Source organism: Harpia harpyja, chromosome 2 (genome assembly GCF_026419915.1).
Source record: "Harpia harpyja isolate bHarHar1 chromosome 2, bHarHar1 primary haplotype, whole genome shotgun sequence".
Taxonomy (NCBI): domain Eukaryota; kingdom Metazoa; phylum Chordata; class Aves; order Accipitriformes; family Accipitridae; genus Harpia; species Harpia harpyja.
Genome location: NC_068941.1, coordinates 46843318 through 46863966, shown reverse-complemented (window position 1 = coordinate 46863966; position 20649 = coordinate 46843318). Strand labels below are relative to the sequence as shown.

General features: G+C 38.7%; 1 protein-coding gene across 1 annotated transcript in view; it reads left to right on the top strand.

Moving 5' to 3' along the window:
• Positions 1-20649, top strand: part of LOC128137635 (probable ATP-dependent RNA helicase DDX60) — a 49982-nt gene that overhangs the window by 23425 nt on the left and 5908 nt on the right. The window contains 16 exon segments of the mRNA XM_052778745.1: positions 710-805; positions 1484-1599; positions 2131-2276; positions 2470-2579; positions 2691-2795; positions 2882-3012; positions 3830-3955; positions 5240-5398; positions 6664-6808; positions 9880-10032; positions 12422-12526; positions 13830-14030; positions 15080-15184; positions 16576-16714; positions 17386-17507; positions 19578-19725. Of these exon segments, the coding sequence (XP_052634705.1) occupies positions 710-805; positions 1484-1599; positions 2131-2276; positions 2470-2579; positions 2691-2795; positions 2882-3012; positions 3830-3955; positions 5240-5398; positions 6664-6808; positions 9880-10032; positions 12422-12526; positions 13830-14030; positions 15080-15184; positions 16576-16714; positions 17386-17507; positions 19578-19725 (2107 nt within the window).

Here is a 20649-nt window from a genome sequence, read left to right as displayed (position 1 = left end):
CCCTCTGGATGGCAGCATGACCCTCTGGCATATCAGCCACTCCTCCCAGTTTGGTGTCATCAGCAATCCTGCTGAGGATTACACTTTTCCCCCTCATCCAGATCATTAATGAAGATGTTAAACAGGATCAGACCCACTGTTGACCCCTGAGGTACACTGCTAGTTACTGGCCTCCAGTTAGACTTTGTACCACTAATCATCAACCTCTGGGCCCAGCCTTCCAACCAGTTTTCAATACACCTCACTGTCTGCTCATCTGGCCCATACCTCAACAACTTGTCTGTGAGGATCTTATGGGAGATGTTGTCACAAGCTTTACTGAAGACAATATCCACTGCTCTCCCTTCATCTACCAAACCAGTCATTCATCATAGAAGTTGGTAAAGGTTGGTCAAGCATGATTTCCCCTCAGTGAATTCATGCTGAATACTCCTGATGACTTTCGTGTTCCTCTTGTGCTTGGAAATGATTTCCAAGATTAGTTGCACCATCACCTTCCCAGGGAATGAGGTGAGGCTGACTAGCCTGTAGTTTCCTGGGTCCTCTTTCTTGCCCTTCTTGAAGACAGCAGTGACAAATCATTCATTCTTTCTTACTTACCTTGAAATCAGTACATGTATATTTTTAAATGCTTTTTAAATATGGAATCTACTTGTAGTTGATTAGTCAGTTTACTTGAAAATAATGCTTTACAAACCTTTCTTCTTAGATATTAGTGACCCTGCCTCAATGTTTAGAAATCTTGATGCTGTCTCCTCGTTGTCAGAAATGGACCAAACGGATACAATATGTTATATTTGATGAGGTAGGCATCTTTTAGTAGTAACCAATTTAACAAATACACAAAAAATCTTGAGAAAAAATGCTGGTGACTCAGTTTTTCATTACCTACATTATTGCTGGTAAAAAAACCAACTTTCAGAACTATTAGTTTAGACTTACTTGGTTTTTTCTGTTCACTGAGAGCGTTTATGTACTGCAGTGAAAGAACTTAAAACTCTGTTAGTCCTCAAAAGGACATACAGTTCAGTCAAAGCTACCAGGAACTTCCTTTATTTCAGTCAACTGAAAAACTAAAAGCCACCACTGTAGCATTCCAGACTGGGATCATACACATTTCACATCATACGGTATTTGTCAGTCTTTCCAGGGAAGAAGTCAATGATTAATCTTGTTAAATTTAAAATTCCAACTGTATTCTTTTTTGTATATAGAATTAATTGCTAATGATGCCAAGTGAGTATCTAGGGTACAAACAGTAGTATTGGAATTTAGACTAATTTGCTCTCCAGTGAAGTCTGGAGAGGGTTTTACTGGACATTTGATTTGGATCTCATTGTCATTTGCTACAACATAGGAATTGTTCAGTACTGATCTTGCCAAACTTTTGGTTTTTGCAAAACGCAAACCAACTCCTGTTATGGGTGCACTTTGATAAAAAACATTTCTTCTTTTCTTTTACTCCTTTTCCCCCAAAACATAGGTCCATTGTCTTGGCGGTGATATTGGAGCAGAGGTTTGGGAGCATCTTCTGGTAACAATTCGATGTCCGGTTTTGGCACTTTCTGCTACTGTCAGTAACCCGGGACACCTAACTGAGTATGTGTGGAATTTTCTTGCTCACAAGAGCATATTTAAATTGGAAATGAGTTGTTCTAGATAGAGAAGTCAATTACTATTGGGAGGCAACTGGAGTTATATTGTTATATGTATTATGCTACACTTATTCCCCCAACTGACACAAAATGATACTGTAACTCTTAACTCTGTAATGAGAACAGGCACTACTGTTCCTTCAGACCCTATAATTAAGCTGTGCAGAGGAATTTAGGAGGCTTTTACATCTCTTTGAATTGCCAAAGCCTGATAAGCACACTTGCCCATCATCAATCAGAGAAGACACCTGCACTATATTTATATATATATATATATAAATAAAGGTGCTATTTCACATTTTTTATTTGCACCCTGGGATAAGCTGGAGAAAATTGCACTGAAGATGGTGAGAGGGGGACTGGAAATTCTATGGGAGAAATTGAGCAGATTGTACTAATTAATCTATTATAGCTGTAGCAATTTTCTTAAAATATTTTTTACAACTCCTATTTTTATTTTATTCTTGCACTGTAGGTGGTTACAATCTGTGAAAAGGTATTGGCAACGTGCTGAGAATAAAATAGAAGGAAGCTCTACAAACTGTGAAGAGAACTTTACAAGAAATTGTAGAGTGAAATCTAAAGTACAAGAACAAAAGAAATCATATCATGTTAGACTGGGTGTGTATCAGAATATTTTGTAACTAAGAAATAAATTTTAGTGTTATTTCTTCAATAACTTTAATCATGGTGTGTGAACTTCAGCGTATTTCATTTTGGTTTTTCTTTTAAATAAAAACAAATCTGGCAGGATTAAGTACTTGCTTTTTAAAACAACCAAGTGCATCATAACAGTATTTTTGTCTCTTCACAGTTTTGTATGAAGAACGATACAATGATTTGGAAAAGTATGTGTGTTCTCTAAAGGGCAGTGATTTTATCATTGAACATTGTCATCCATGTGCTGCATTAACAGTCAATCATGTAAGCATAATACCGGCATCAACCGGCATTGTTTAGCAACTGTTACATTTAGGCAACATGGATTCCATCAAAATGATTCCTTTATTTTTCTTTTGTTTAAACTCCTTGCAGATTGAGAACTATGGTATTCCTTCAGATCTTTCTCTGTCTCCACGAGAGAGCATCCAGCTTTATGACACAATGGTAAAAGTCTGGCAACAGTGGCCAAGGGCACAGGTGTGTATACACAGCTGTGGGCAAAATATATAAAAATAAATAGATAACAAAGAACTGCAATGTTTTATATTAATGTTGTTTTCCAGGAGCTAGATCCTGAGGAGTTTGTCTCTTTCAAGAATAAAGTAGTAATCAAAAAGGCAGATGTGAGAAAATATGAACAGGAGCTGAAGAAAGAACTAAGCAAATGGATTGTGCTTGGCCAAAGACAGAAGGTAACAGTTGTTACAGGGCTCGCTCTTAAGACTGTGTACAGCTTTAATATAATAATAATTATATGTAGTAATATAATTATGGGATTTTCTTCTCCTATAATTTTTATTTATTAGGTTTAACTGCTGCTGTACTTAAAAGATAAGCACTAATATTTGTGTCATTTCCATAAGCATTTTCAAGTTTTCACAAACTTCTCTGGGAATCAGACTTCTGATACCGCTGTGAGATTTCAATTCCTGATTCCTTTAGGTACCTCCTACAATTAGTGATAATATTGTACCATTGCTCTGCTTTTTTAGTCTACCTGTTTTTTGCAGCTCATTTGAAACGTTCTGTGTAACCACAGGCAGTATGTATGTTTCCATGTAAAAGATAGAAATTAAAGCAATGAGCAGAAAATCAAGTCCTTGATTGGAGGCCACCTATTCCTATATCATAAAAAGAAATATGAGAAGGTGGTGAATCAACAATGAGGAAGAAACAAAGAATATCTGGGGAGAAAACAAATTTCTTGAAATATGACACTTAAATGTGAAAATATATCATAATCAGCATGTTAGTGATACTATATTATTTGCACAGTGATGGTAGCCATGAATGCTACAACAATTTGCATTTTGAGCTCTTACCAAAGTCAGTTGATAACTTGCAGACCTTTCAGTCTGTAAACTATATGTGGCTATTGCAGTTCTGAATGATTTAAAAAAATTTGAGCTGCTACAAGTTGACACAGGAAAATGGAGTCTCCATATTTCTTAGCCTCCAGCCAGAAGTTTCTGACATTAAAATCTCCACAATAATACTACTTTGGTATTATTGAATGAGCTACTGGAGCACCTTAAGCCAAAACCTGTGGATTGCTCAGAACGGGAAAAGTGGAAACGTTTTGCAAGCTTTGTTGATAAATTACATGAGATGGATAAGTTGCCTGCCATATTTTTTATGTAAGTATTTACATTCCATGTATTGTACGTGTATTGCCTATATTCAGAAAAATGGGTGTTGGAGCTAAGCATTGATATGGCTTGGCAAATGTCATTTATATAGTATTTGTTACCTTTGCTTTAAAACATACAAAGTAAAGGCCTACAAGCTCTATCTTGATGAGTAGCCCTCACAAGTAGTAGACAGTGACTTGGAGTAATAGATTGATATTTATGCTTCATTGGTGCTGGTAATCTTTTTCTCCCTAAGCCATTATTGATGAAGGAGGTTGCAAAGCAGTCATCCTGTATTGGTCTTATGTTAGTGTGGAATTAATGGAGACTCCTGAGAGAGCAGGTGTCAGAGCTGTAGCAGCCAAATTGCTATTGCAGCCATTGGTGGTAAGGAAAAAACAGTACTTAGAGTTTGCTTTTCTTTTTTTAGAGCCATCAAGGGAAAGAACAGGCTGGCACCACTTTAGTACTCCCTATGGCTGAATAAACTCAATGGTAGAGAGAAATTAGATCATTCAGTCTGAGCTTCAAAGGGAAGTAAAAGAGTAAATGGCAAATGACTGTTACTGAGCTCTGCCACCGTGAAGATGTGAAAAGCTTAAGTTAAGGAGAGGTTACCTCCTAGCCTTAAAATCTGTATTTGGTCTTTCAGGATAAAAGGATAAAGTCCTTCAATTTTTGCTCCCGTTCTTGGTGACTGCCAGACTTGAATGACTTGTGAATATTCTAATGGACTAGGATGCAACCTCACCCCATGTGTTGCCAACACCTTGTATGGTGTTGGTTAACAGGATTTGCCTACTGCAACAAGAATAAAAAAAAATACTTTTTGAGAGTGAAGCTGGACAAGTCTTCATCCCAGTTAAACTCCAAACAGTTCAATACTGAAAAAGCTATGAGGAGGAACAGCTATGTAGAAGACCAAGAAAGACAGGCACTGAGTCTCAACTGGGTAGTTGAGAAGAATTAAAATTACTTAAGCTACAGTTTGCTTTATCTGTATGTCCAAGTGTCCGGCTTAGGGAAAGCTAGAGTTGAGCATACTTTCTACAGATAATTTATTGGCAGAACCATTTTAAATTTTACCACTCAGTTTTGGAATAATAGCAGTTTGAAAGTGAATATGGGCTATGATTTGGAGATGGAATAGGAATACACTTCTAATGGTTAGATTCTAACTACTGTCAGATGATAAGGCTCACTGAATATTATTGTAACAGCATTACATATAAATAAAAACTCTATTAGAGTTCACCTAACTGACGTATATTTTATATTATTTACTTTAAGATTTAATGTGGATTCAGTGGAACGTGCAGCCAAGAACGTATTCCTCAATTTGCTGAAAAAACAAAAAAGTGAACAATACCCTAATACCAAGAGGGAAATAGAACATTTAAGTGATGAGCTAAGAAAAGTGAAAAAAACATTAATAAAATTCAACCCTCAGTAAGTACTATAACTATATGTTATTAAAAAGCTTACTTATTATGATAAAGCGTAATTTTGTGATAACTTTTTTCTGGGGAATGTACCTTTCAGCAGCACATTCATCCAGCTTGCAGTATGGTAGTCTCTGCTCCTCTTTGTGCTCTAGCAACTCACACAGTAGGAGCGACTGTATGGCAGGTATCAATCAGCAGTACCTAGTGTATAGTCAGGTAGCAGGAAGATACCAATGTTGCTGACATTGTGTAAGGTGCTGGAACTACAACATAAGAATCAGAGAGAGACCTGAGTATATAAGGTTGGTCAATTTGCAGTAATCCACTACTGAGATATCAAGATATCAGAATGGCTCTTTCTCCAGACAGTAACTTTTGTCATGCAACTCTTAAAAATAGTGCAACATCTGACCCTAGTGCTGGGTCAGCTACGGTGGGAGCATATTTTCATAGTTTAGCCACACCATGGCTGGTTACAGTGGTAGATCTCTGAAGTTCGGGTTCACCTTACTGGTGAGATGTTCTTTGAATATTTGTCAGCCTTTTGCTTGATTGTACTGTATTTTTTTCCTCCTTAACCTTGAATTTTCGTGATTTTGTGATCATAGAGTATGGATTTTTATAAGCCATTTGGCAATGAAATATGGTGGTAGGTATCAGGATTGTCAGGAACATAAAGCATCATGGTTTTGTCCTAATCATGGCAATTTACAGTGCATTCTTTGGACATAATATCATGAAAGAATGAACTTAGCTGACTTTAATAGTAGTAAGTGAGAACTTGAAAATCCAGTAGGAATTGAGACGTGTATTTAGACATTGAAGTAGCTTGAATATCTGTCTCTGAATAGTTTTCTCTCCCCTCTCTTCTTCAAATCCTGTCCTAAATCCTTATAGTCCATGTCATTATTAGCAGTAAATCCATCACATTTCTCTTTCATGTTTAATTCTTCTACTGTGTAATCTTGTTAGCTAATTTGCTAAGTGAGGTACATACAGTTGCTGTTTTCATCTTCCTTCATTTTTTGTATATCACCATAATTCCTCCTCTCTACTTCACCCAGAATTACTGCTGTTTTGCATACAAGCCATGATAAAATGAAGCTGTTAGCATTATCAGTAAATTTACACTAACAGCTCTACCTACATGTTTGAGCCTACAGTTTAAAAGGGAATGAGTCTTCATCTTTCAGTAGGCAGAGAATATTTTAAAATTGAGAAATTATGTTAATTACAGAAATAATATTTTTAATTGTATATTGTATACAGGGATACCAGAAAGTTGAGCTCCAGTAAAATGGAAAACATGGCACTTCTTTTGACTACAAAACAACAGTTAGAAAAACGACTTAAAAGGCTAACTGCTATCCCTTCTGTGTGCACTTATGCTGATCCTAAAGCAGTGGATGAAGATGTAAGTAACTCACTGATAATTATGATTTTGTTTTGTCTAAATGCATGTCTAAAATTCATGAATTTGTGCATAAATACATAAAATGCATATAATGTGTGATGCAGTTGTACTCCAGAGGACTGGAGGCTTGCCAATGTGACTCCCATTTATAAGAAGGGTCGGAGGGAGGATCTGGGGAACTACAGGCCTGTCAGCCTGACCTCGGTACCGGGGAAGATTATGGAATAGTTTGTCTTGAAAGCACTCACATGGCAAGTCCAGGATAAGAGGGGGATCAGGCCCAGTCAGCATGGGTTTACGAAAGGCAGGTCCTGCTTGACCAACCTGATCTCCTTCTATGACCAGGTGACCCGCCTAGTGGATGAGGGAAAGGTTGTCGATGTTATTTTCCTAGACTTCAGCAAGGCCTTTGACACTGTCTCTCATGGCATACTCCTTGAGAAGCTGGCGTCTCATGGCCTGGATAAGTGCACTATTCACTGGGTGAAAAACTGGCTGGATGGCCGAGCCCAGAGGGTCGTGGTGAATGGGGTGAAATCCAGTTGGCGGCGGGTCACAAGTGGTGTTCCCCAGGGCTCAGTGTTGGGCCCTGTTCTGTTTAATATCTTTATTGATGATTTGGATGAGGGGATTGAGTGCACCCTCAGCAAGTTTGCAGACGACACCAAGTTGGGAGGCAGGGTCGATCTGCTTGAGGGTAGGGAGGCTCTACAGAGAGATCTGGACAGGCTGGATCGATGGGCTGAGGCCAATCGTATGAAGTTCAACAAGGCCAAGTGCCGGGTCCTGCACTTCGATCACAGCAACCCCGTGCAGCGCTAAAGGCTTGGGGAGAGTGGCTGGACAGCTGCCTGGCAGAGAAAGACCTGGGGGTGCTGGTTGACAGCCAGCTGAATGTGAGCCAGCAGTGTGCCCAGGTGGCCAAGAAGGCCAATGGCATCCTAGCCTGTATCAGAAACAGTGTGGCCAGCAGGAACAGGGAGGTGGTTGTTGCCCTGTACTCGGCACTGGTGAGGCCGCACCTCGAGTACTGTGTTCAGTTTTGGGCCCCTCACTACAGGAAAGACATTGAGCTGCTAGAGCGTGTCCAGAGGAGAGCAACCAAGTTGGTGAGGGGCCTTGAGCACAAGTCTTATGAGGAGTGGCTGAGGGATCTGGGGTTGTTCAGTCTAGAAAAGAGGAGGCTGAGGGGAGACCTTATAGCTCTCTACAACTACCTGAAAGGGGGTTGTAGTGAGGTGGGTGTTGGTCTCTTCTGTCAGGTGGCTAGAGAGAGAACAAGAGGAAGTGGCCTCAAGTTGAGGCAAGGGAGATTTAGGTTAGATATTAGGAAAAATTTTTTTACTGAGAGGGTTGTCAAACATTGGAATGGGCTGCCCAGGGAAGTGGTTGAGTCACCATTCCTGGAGGTATTCAAAAAGCGAGTGGACAGGGTACTCCAGGGCATGGTTTAGGGGGCATGGTTAATGGTTGGACTCGATGATCTTGAAGGTCTTTTCCAACCGAAATGATTCTATGATTCTATGATTTATAACAGTACGCATTGACTTCATAAAACATTCTGAATATTTCCATTTAAATTTGATTCCAGGTATCAATCTTAGATAACTTTATTTTTAAGATGTATGGACAACTTTCTTTCTGACAAATAAAAAGATGTTGACTTGTCATTGTGATAGGAGTCCTGGGATGTATACTACAATTAATTTGTTTCCATGAACTATCAGGAATGCGCTTCTGTTACTTGTTGATTCACATCTCAGACTCCTATTTTTCTGACCGAGTCATCAGCATAGGCTACATGGCACCTTTGTGTACTTATCAGAACATATTTAAGCCCTTCATATCTTATAAAAATATTAAATAATAAATTATTTTAGGGTCTAAAAGTTCTAGTCCCCATTAAGCAAAATTTTCCATACTCTTCAATGTGTTTATGTCCCCTGAGGAAAGAAAAGGTGAGAAAAGCACTGAAAATCTGCAGATGTCCATCAGAAATATTAATGTATATATTTGTATACAAATAACTAAGGAATAATTTATGAAAGAGGTTTACATGATGTGGTTTCCAGCAGTAGTGGGTGACTGGGCCTTGATTCAGGAGATCCCTTCTGGTCTAAACTTCCTGAAACATGACTGTGGTTCATATAGCTGTCTTTCATGGCTGGTTTGTTTTTTTTTTTTAATTAAAAAAAAAAGTAATTGTGATATAAAGCTCTTAATTCAGAGAAAAGGTGCTCAAAATTTTGATGAAGTGTCTTGATAATGCTTTCTGCTTATTGTGATACGTCTTGAAAGAGAGGAAAACTAATGCTTTCTGCTTATTGTGATACGTCTTGAAATAGAGGAAAACTCTGTGTGTTGGGACCAAACTTGAAAATTCTCATGATTCCTTATCCTGGAAACTTGGGATCCTGATGGCATTTTTGGACTGCTGTCAGCCAGCATGGAGGGAACACTGCTTCCCACAGATGCACATGGGTAAAGGAAGTGAAGAAGTAGCTTGTACTTTGGAACAGATGGCACTTAGCTGTAGAGTGAAGTTCAGAAAATACTGAAAAAGCTTAATTCAGTGCTATTTCTGAGTTTGGGAAAGGGAAGCTCCTAACTGTGTTGTGAGATGAGATGGGGGTACCAAGCAGGGACAACAAACAGGAGCAAAAGACAGGAGTATCAGCTTTACGTAGCTACTTAGGAATTTGTTCTGTGATAGTGGTATGCAGTACATGGTCATGAGGCCATGCTTTGAGTAGGAAAGTCATGAACATGCAAGCTTGCCATGTCTGGTTGCATCTAGCTGCATGGTATGACAATTGGGACTGTTATAACGGCATTTATTGCAAAGGTGAAAAAACCTGATAGTATATAGAAGTGTACTGAAGAGCCTGGATTTGTCCTCATAATGAAGCTACTGATGGTACACATCCAATTATATACTTTGGGCTTCAGGTTCACTGAAGATCATAAACAGCTATATTTCTCTGTAGTGCTTGGAACTTTGTCAGAGAACACTTTTTTTCATTAACAACACCTGGTTGTGGTTAACATTTAACATTTCTTTTTATTTGTAGACTTTGAGGAAGATTTTTCATCGACTTAGGTTTGAGAGAAGAGGTTATCTGCAGCAAATGATGGCACAGAGGGGCATTGGGTATCATCATGGATCTATGGCCACAAAGGAAAAACAAGTAGTGGAGATGCTTTTCAGGCTGGGATATATCAAGGTTGGTAAATTGGGATCAGTTCTTTTTTTTTACTTTTAGTTTCTCCATATATTTAATTAAAAAATATAGTGTACCTTTCACCAGTGGTAAAATATATTGCATTGACTTTGTCGTGCTCATTTAAAAAATGTTGCCATGAACATTTCCAAACAAATAAAATAAACTAAGTGAACTGATAGCTGTAGAACTTTATCTCTAACTAAGATATTCTATCCTTCAGATTAGCATATCACAGAATTATTTAGGTTGGAAAAGACCGTTAAGATAATTGAGTCCAACCATTAACCTAACACTACCAGGTCCACCACTAAACCATGTCCCTAAGTGCCATGTCTACATGTCTTTTAAATACCTCCAGGGATGATGACTCAACCGCTTCCCTGGGCAGCCTGTTCCAATGCTTGACAACCCTTTCGGTGAAGAAATTTTTCCTAATATGCAATCTAAACCTCCCCTAGTGCAACTTCATGCCATTTCTTCTTGGTCTATCACTTGTTACCTGGGAGAAGAGACCAACACCCACCTCGCTACAACCTCCTTTCAGGTAGTTGTAGAGAACAGTAAGGTCTCCCCTCAGCCTCCTTTTCTCCAAACTAAACAACCCCAGTTCCCTCAGCCATTCCTCATAGGACTTGAGCTCTAGACCCTTCACCAGCTTCATTGCCTTTCTTTGGACACGCTCCAACACCTCAATGTCTTTCTTGTAGTGAGGGGCCCAAAACTGAACACAGTACTCAAGGTGCGGCCTCACCAGTGCCTAGTACAGGGGGACAATCGCTTCTGCTGGCCACACTATTTCTGATACAAGCCAGGATGCTATTGGCCTTCTTGGCCACCTGGGCACACTGCTGGCCCATACTGAGACAGCTGTTGATCAATACCCCCAAGTCCTTTTCCGCCAGGCAGCTTTCCAGCCACTCTTCCCCAAGCCTGTAGCGTTGCATGGGGTTGTTGTGACCGAAGTGCAGGACCTGGCACTTGGCCTTGTTGAACCTCATACAATCGGCCTCAGCCTATCGATCCAGCTTGTTCTGATCCCTCTGTAGAGTCTTCCTACCTGCAAGCAGATCAATAATCCCGCCCAACTTGGTGTCATCTGCAAACTTACTGAGTGTGCACTCGATCCCCTCATCCAGATCATTGATAAAGATATTAAACAGAACTGGCCCCAATACTGAGCCCTGGGGAACACCACTTCTGACCAGCCACGAACTGGATTTAACTCCATTCACCACCACCCTTTGGGCCTGGCCATTCAGCCAGTGTTTTACCCAGCAAAGAGTACTCCTGTCCAAGCCATGAGCAGCCAGTTTCTCCGGGAGAATACTGTGGGAAACAGTGTCAAAGTCTTTACTAAAGTCTAGTAGACAACAACCACAGCCTTTCCCTCATCCACTAAGCAGATCACCTTGTCATAGAAGGAGATCAGGTTAGTCAAGCAGGACCTGCCTTTCATAAACCCATGCTGGCTGGGCCTGATCATGGGGTTGTCCTGTATGTGCTGCATGATGGCACTCAAAGTGATCTCCATAACCTTCCCCGGCACCAAGGTCAGACTGACAGGCCTGTAGTTCCCCAGATCCTCCTTCTGGCCCTTCCTGTAGATGGGCGTCACATTTGCTAACCTCTGGTTAACTGATACCTCCCCGGTTAGGCAGGACTGCTGATAAATGATGGAAAGTGGCTTGGGTGAGCACTTCTGCCAGCTCCCTCAGTACCCTTGGGTGGATCCCATCTGGCCCCGTAGAATTCTGTGTATCTAAGTGGTGTAGCAGGTCACTAACAATTTCCCCTTGGATTATGGGGGCTTCATTCTGCTCCCCGTCTTCCAGCTCAGGGTGCTGGGTACCCCGAGAACAACTGGTCTTCCTGTTAAAGACTGAGGCAAAGAAGGCATTAAGTACCTCAGCCTTTTCCTCATCCTTTGTCACTATGTTTCCCCCCTCATCCAATAAAGGATGGAGAGTGTCCTTAGCCCTCCTTTTGTTGCTAATGTATTTATAGAAACATTTGCATTGTCTTTTACCACAGCAGCCAACTGAATGTGTTTTAGTTACATGAACTCTATAGGATTATGATATTTTGTATTGTCTTCACAGAATATTTCAATTTGTGTTCAATTTCAGTATTATTTCAATTGTGTTCCATAAAAGATGTGGTATAAACTTTCAGGATACAAAGTTTAATACGCATATGTAATGGCTATATGAACTACAATAGAGTGGAATTCATGTATGTTCATAGCACTGTTAAATTCATCAGATTAAAGTTTAGCTATATGAAAAATGATAGTAAAATTCCTGTTGATTTAAGTTGGATTTTACAGGTGTCTTTTTTAAATTGGATATTACCATTTCTAATAGATATACTCATGTTTGATATTTTATAGGTAGTCACAGCTACTTCAACACTTGCTCTAGGAATCAACATGCCATGCAAATCTGTTGTCTTTGCTGAAGATTCTGTGTTTTTAGATGCCCTAAATTACAGACAGGTATGAAATAGAACAGCTACTTTTTATTACAAGAACAGCATACATGTAGCTGTCATCACACACAAATTCAGAAAAAATGTCTTTTCTTTTACATATACTTCTGGGTATGTTCTGAGTTTTAGCTGTTCATTTTGGTTACAATAATAGTTTTAGCTAAGGTGATTTTACTAATGTTTCAGAACTGCCAACCCACAAATTATGTATGTAGTCAAAAGACCTATTTCAGCAATGAAAGCATTACAATTGCTCAGTGAATTAAAGGCATAGATTTGGCTTTCAGTTATGGGAGCTGGAAAGAAAAAGGCTGTTTTGTTCTAGCCAGGGTTTTACAAATGTGTGAAAAATATGCTATAAGAGCATACAGTGGGTATGTAATGAGGACAAGAAAGATTGCTGACTGGATTAATAGGGACATCTGAGTTCCTTCCATCTTGGAAGTGGCACTCCACAGAATGCAACACAGTAGTGTGTAGGAGAGGTTGCAAATGCAATAAAGCAGAATGTCTTCCATCATGGCACAACTTACTGGGTGGGCTGAGAGACTCTAACCTCTTCATTAGCCCCTGTTTCCTGCTCTTGTGCTGCTTTTCAAACCTGTATTTTCATGAAGTACTGCCAGTTTGCCTCTGGTTCAGGAGGCCATGTAGGCCAGATAGAGCTGACGGCATCACCTGCAGGTAGCAATCAGAGTCAGAGTGTGAGTGGATCTGTGCAGTAGCCGGACCTACATGCATCTCCCTTCTGCTGCACATAAATGATACGACTCCAGCTTTGTCATGTTATCTGGTACAAGGGGCAAGTCGCCACAATGGACCTGACCAAGAACAGGTGATCCAAGCAAGGGAATACACCCTTAGGAAGCTTCTCTCTACTCCTTATTCATATTTTCTGCTCTTTCTTCATACTGAGACTACCTCTGCCCCAAATGTACCCAGAAATAATTCAGAGCTAAATGTAACTTGAAAACAAAGTTGGTGTATAGGTAAAAATTAAGTTAAAACTTACCTTGAAGAAATATAATGTTAAAAAGACATGTGGGAGAATGTAAGTATCCTGGCCAGTGTTTAGGTATTCTATGAAATTTGGAAGTTCATATTTAAAAAAGTAAATAAACCCACCACATTTTTAAACCAGCTGTATTTGAGGTACAACATATTTTGCACACATTATTTTGATAATTTTGCATAAGTGCTTTATTAAGACTGTATAGATGGTACCAGTATATACAACTTAGGTATATTTTATTTAAAAATTAATAATGTTGTTATTTTAATGATGTAATTATTAAATATTTTATTCTTAGATGTCAGGACGTGCTGGAAGACGGGGACAAGATATGATTGGAAATGTGTTTTTCTACAATATCCCTCTGCCCAAAGTTGAAAGACTTATCAAATCCAATGTACCTCAGTTGAAAGGCCAGTTTCCTCTGACTGTTTCCTTAATATTGAGACTCATGCTGTTGGCTGCAAAGGCTGATGACAAAGCAGATGCCAGAGCAAAGGTTTAGTATTTTTTTCTTAATAGCAATTAAATTATAATGTCTCCTTAACATGAGCAGAAAGTTATGCACTTCAGAAGTAAGCAATCTGCCTCCAAATGAAGTTGCATACTCTGCTATACTGCTTCTAGTACCCATGCCATCTTCTCCACAGTATTTTACTGTCCATTTTCATGCATTTATTCTTTGCAATAAATATTATCATCAGAAAGAATGCTACTGTCAGGAAGGTATTTTTACTGACTCTTGTTCTATGCAATATTTGCATTAACTTGGAGAATCAGAAAGTCTTCCAATATTTAAAATTTCAGCTTTATTTGAGGAAAAGATGTGAAATACATTTCCATAGGGAAGAGGGGAACTATGGAATGCTATTTCAGTTGAAACAATGAGAAAATTCTATGTATTACTCACTTGTTTAAATCCGCATACTAATTCTCTGGAATCAAAGAATTCTTGTTCTTGCCATTTAATGCAGTGATTTAAGTAAAAAACCCATGACTATGATTACAAATTGGTCAGAGATCTCCTCTCGTAATTATTAAGGAACTCTTACCTCCACATGGTCTGGTTTTTACATCTACTTCGGCATAGAGACATTATTTTCGAGGACTCACTAAATGAATTCAGACATAAGTCTTCTTAAGATAAAGTAAATTGGTAAACTTCTGTGTTAGATATTAAAATGGTATTAAAGTGTAAGGAGTAATTTCAAAAATTCCTGGTTTTAGTTTAATTATATTTAAATCCTTGTCTTTTAGATCTCTATATGAATTTTATGTAATTAACTTCACAAGCCTCAGCATAAATTTAGAAAATGAGCACACATCTGACAGACAGAGGATGGATTTTTTCACAAGCATTTCCAGGAGTTAGGCATTCAATTTACATAAAAATACAACATAACCCCCACCCAGCATTTTAACCCTGAAAACCAATTGATGAAACAAGGCATAAAAGCTGGATATTAAATTTCTTTGCTTGTTACAATATCAGCATTCCCCTGGATTTCTAATTTCTTCTTCTTCCCCCCCTCCTGTTTGTTTGACCAGGCACTGTCAGTGCTGAAGCACTCACTGATGTCATTCAGAAAAGAAAGAAATGCTGAAATATTAAAAATTTATTTTATGTTTTCCTTGCAATTTCTTATCAAAGAGGTAGGTTTTAATTCATTCTCATAAAGGGTAGTTCTTAAATCTACAGATTCTCATTTGTTTGTGTTAGTGTGCTTTCATTTAAAGAACAATATATAAAATATTCCATAACAATGGGCTATTTCTTTCTGTTAGAAATTTAAGGAAACAGATAAAAATAGAGTGCTTTAAGTTTGAGGTTAATTCTGATCTACTTATGTTATGGAATAAATTCAATAGCAAAAATCTTATGGTATGGTCTATATGATTACAATTTGATTATGAAAGTAAGAGTTGTACATTTATATTGTATATGAAGATGCATGCATGTGAAATGATAGGGGTTTAAAACATACTAAGGATGACATGATTTCCAAAATGCTGGGAGAAATTATATCTCTAATAAAAATTTAGGGAGTAGGTCTTAGAGAAGACTGAAAATTAGTGGTGTATCACTCCATAGTAATAGTTGCAATTTGGTGGATACCATTTTGGAAATTTTTTATGCATGACTCCATTTTGACTTACAGCTCAGGACTACAGGCAGTAAGAGGCACCAATAATATGATTACATTAACAAATCATCTATGCCCAGGTTTCCCAGTCCTGCTCCCAGTAGAAGCCCAAACCAACATTTCTGCCTCCTCTGCTGAGTGTCCCTTGTGTGTGAGACCAAGAATCTGATACTCCTATTGAAGAGAAGAGTCTGATCAGTGTACAAGAAAGATTAGTAATGTTTCCAAAAAGTTACAGTTAGCATAAGAACTGGACAAAACCTGGCCCACATACCTAGCATCCTTTCTCCAATAACTATGCCAGGGAACTGTATAAAGAAAAAAAAGGGCAACCATAGAATGATGATTCTCTGGGTACTTCCTGCTTTCTCACAGGGTGTGATGCAGAGTGATCTCTGACAGGAGAGGTGTCCTAGAATTTATGGCCTTTAATGGAGTTTTATTCTGTGAACTTATCCTGTTGGTTTTTTTAAACCATATAAGCTTCTAGCACCCAAATATCTTGCAGCAACATATTTGACAGATCACTGCTTGCTGTGCTTTTATCCCATCAAACATTTGGGTTCATAGTTTTTTTTAATGAAAGTTGCATCAAATCTTACTTTGGTGACTGTCTGCACTTTTCATTTGCAACATGATCTAAATCCATGCTAAAACTGTGAAATCAAGAACTATGCTTTGCACAGGGTGATGAAGATCTCCCATGGAAATACTCAAATAGTTGGTGACTTGTTTTTCAGTAAGGACAAATTTTTGCCTTTCAGTGGAAATTGAATGGTCTCAATAGGTACCTATGCATTAGGTTGAAGGACTGTTTTTCTGAATGCCACCATTTTATATTTTTGTTATGTCCAAGTTCATCTTTTACAACTAAGCTTTTTTTGCTTTTAAATTAAATAGGGCTACTTGGATCAAGAAGGTAACCCCATAGGCTTTGCTGGACTTGTGACACACTTGTACTATTACGAACCTTCAAATTTTGTTTTAGTAAGCTTTCTTGTGAAAGGTTTATTCCACAAATTGTGCCAGCCAATTAAAGGTAAATAATATTCCATGCATCTTAATTACAGTGTATGGCAAGCTCTGTAACCCCAATGGTTCTGAAATTTTCTGGGTGCCTTCTTGCTCCTGCCACCTTTTGCTTACCTAGCCTTCATCCTCATATCCTTGGCCTCTGCCTCTGCACAGTCTGCGTATGCTTATATTTCTGTCTGAGAAAGCCAAGGCACACATATTGCAATGCTGGTATCATGAACCTGAATTTACTGTTTGTGAAACACTCTGAAGAGGTAAAGAATGCTCTACATAGATAAAATAATAATTCTGACTCCAGAGCAAGATTTGAATGACATGTAGCAAATCAGATGGATGACTACTCTGAATATTAACAAATTTTAAAAAGTGAAATACTACTAATGTCTCATTACATGAGTCAAATCCATTCTGTGCACTGAGATATGCTGCAGTATGTGAACATATAAGAATACAGTATTCATTTGTACATGTTATTATTTGCTTAATTATCTACTGGAGTTTTTTGTATGTAATGAGTTGATCTTTATCCAACGTAGTTTTGCATAACCTCTGTCATGATAATGGCAGCTGGGAAGGAAATTCCTGAGTAGGAGTTGTTTGTTTTAATAATTTTTTTTTTTTTTTTTTTTTTTTACATTATCATATTTAACCCTAGTACTTTCTGTTTTGACATAGGCTCAACTGTTTTTTCAGAAGATGTCCTGGAAAAGCTAGTGCTTATTCTAGCAAACCTATTTGGGAGAAAATATCTTCCAGCCTGCTCAATGAAATACAAATGCACATTTTGCCAGTCAAAGGTAGAGAAATCATTGGTCTTTAACTTACGTTGTGTACCACTTCAGTGAACTTGTTTCCTTTTCTCAGTTAGACTAGTGTCATTATGGATGTACAGTAGCCTGGTGGGCCAGCAGGTGGCTGCCCACTCAGCTGCTCTCTTACTCCTCCATCTCAATAGGATGGGGAGGAAATAGGATGGAAAAGCTCGTGGGTCGAGACAAAAACAGGGAGATTGCTTACCAGTTATGATCATGGGCAAAACAGCCTCAACTTGTAGAAAATTGAATTAATTTGGTGCCAATTAAAATAGATTTTGGTAGTGAGAAACAAAAAGTAAAAATTTCAACACTACTTTCCCCTTCCTCTTGCCTTCCCCATGCTCAACTTTATTCTTTCATTCCTGACTCCTTTACCTCCCCCCCACCCCAAGCGGTGCAGGGCTGATGGAAAATGCGAAATGAGTTGTTGTGGTCAGTTCTTAACAGCTCTCTCTACTGCTCCTTCCTCATTACGCGTCACCCCTCCTCCATTGTGAGTCCTCTCTGTGGGCTGCAGTGCTTCAGAATAAACATGCTCCAGTGTGGCCTCTCCATGGGCTGTAGTTCTTTCAGGAAACATCCAGCTGCTCTGGTGTGGGGCCCTTCACAGGCTACAGTGTGGATATCTGCTCTGGCATGGCCCTCTCCACTGAGATGGCTGCAGGGAAATCTCTGCTCCACTGTGGTCTCTTCTACAGGCTGCAGGGGAATCTCTGCTTCACCACCTGGAGCATCTCCTCCCCCTCCTTCTCTGATCTCAGTGTTAGCACTGCTGCTTCCCACTCTGCCTGTGTGACATTTTTGCCCTTTCTTAAATAAGTTTTCCTAGAGGTGCTGCACCTGTGCCTGATGGGCTCAGCTCTGTCATGTGGTGGGGCCATTGGAACTGGGTGTGTCTGTCACAGGGCAGCCCTTGGCCTCTTCTCACAGCAGCCAGCCCTGGACTGCACCCAGCCCATCCCTCCCCACAACACCCTGCCACCCACACGCAATACAAGTAGCTAGAATAATATAAAGTACTTACTGGATTAAAATAAAGAAGCCTTGATTTAACTACAGAAGTAGCAGTTGAGTGTCAGGTTAAGTGAAAAGTACCAGATTATTCAAGTATGTTTTAGTGATGGCAGATGATTATACAGTTACTGTCATGATATTGCAGAATGTAAAAGTATAAATGACACAGCATTTCTTTATACAATACTACTCAAGTATCTCTTTCCCAAATGGCAATTTACTTCTCCTCACTCTCCTAGAATTTTGTTCCCTTCTAAGGAGCTGTAGCTTTTTGTGGCACATACCAATGACCCAGAAAGACACCAGCATGCTCTGTGGCACATGACACTGTAGGCCTAGGGCTTTTTCCAAAAATGGGACAATATTAGCAGGCTGAGCATTAACATTAGTAATGCGCAAAGTTAACCCACCATGGATACAGGCAGAAAGTGAAACATTTATAATGTGCTCTCGTTGGCTCTTCTATGCAAAGCCTTAAAATTTTGGAGGATGCAGCTATGGCCGGAACAACAAAGGAAACTTCTTCCAGATGAAGATGTGTATGTGGCCAGTTTCCAGCAAGCATTCCAAGAGGAAAAATGTTATTTATTTCTGAAGAGTGGCCAGTCATGTAGGAGGAATTACAGGACTGCTGTGGCTAAAAGCAGCAAAGCATCAGTCTGTCATGTTGGTAGGGAACCTGTTGAACACCAGATATGCAAAACAAGATCTAGGAAAGGCAGTCCTTCAGAAGTCCCTTTTTAGCTTTATCTTTAATAAAGCTGTTTGCCAAGTACTCTGTGAATAAAAATCTAGGGATTTTATACTTACTCTCTATCTTCCATGTCTTTTTCTGCATGAAATTCATGTTCATCTTTAAAATCCTTTAATTCTAGATGGTCAGGCAGTCTGACAAGTTGGGTAAAGTTTGGAGCTGTACTCTTTCCTTCTTTCTACTAATACGCTGTGTGTGTATAATACTTTATACATGCACCAATGTCGAACTGACAGTTTTGGAGAAATTACCTGAATTAAGCAATAAACTGCATGTTATTTCAGGTCTTTCTAGAAGATCTGCCAGAAGACTTTGCAGATGCTGTAAATGAGTACAACACCAAAGTAGAGGAAAATTTTGCTCATTTTCTTCTGACAACTGCCAAACTGGCAGATATGGAACAAGAATACAGACTTCCACTGTCAAAGACAGGTAGGAAGTGAGAAATTAATGCATATTCATAATTTGTGAAATTGATTGTATTGGGAAATCTAGGATAATTCTTATTTTGTAAAGAAAAAAATGGTGACTTCAGACATGCTAATAGAGAGATACAATTTGTATTTCACTTTTGTTCTACAAGCATTATGGATTATATTGTATACGGTAGAAGTTCTGTACAGGAAAAGGATCATTTTAGTTGCTATTCTATTATTTTGTAGAGGAAATAAAAATAAAAGGGACTTTTTTATAAAAGGAAAAAATATTAAGTGTAATTATTGAATAAAAGCCTTTTTATCTAATCATCAATGCATTTGCAGATCCTCAAATGCCTGTGATACTTGAATTGCTTCAGAGTCTTACAAAGGTTAGATTTTCAATATCTGAACAGCCTTAAGATTGAAGTAACAATTAAAGAACTTTGCACTATTTGTTAAACCAGCTAAGTTACTTATGCCAATAAATGATGTCCAATAACCAAAGCAATATGAAAAGGTATGACTATAAAATTACCAAGCAATATGATTGCCATTGGATGAAAAATATTTAACTACCACATAATCTCATATTACTTCCTTGAAGAGAGATATAAAAGCAATATAATATACCACTATCCCATTGCCTAGCTCCTCTAAAAATAACATGCCTTCAAAAATACTATTTTTGCAGTAAGGAAGCAGTTTAATTATAGCAGATAACTATATTTATTCATCCTTTTTTCCTTCACTGGTACAGTGATATTTTTAGTCTCTGCTGTGTACAAATGAAACCAAAACCAGCCCAGTTCACCTTACAAGCTACCATATCTTACCATCTACTTTGAGTTTCAAGTACGGTGACAGCTGGATCGTAGAAAGTTCTGTAGAAAGTGGATGTCAGCTGGGGGAGATAAACAGATAAGGTGAATGCAAAACA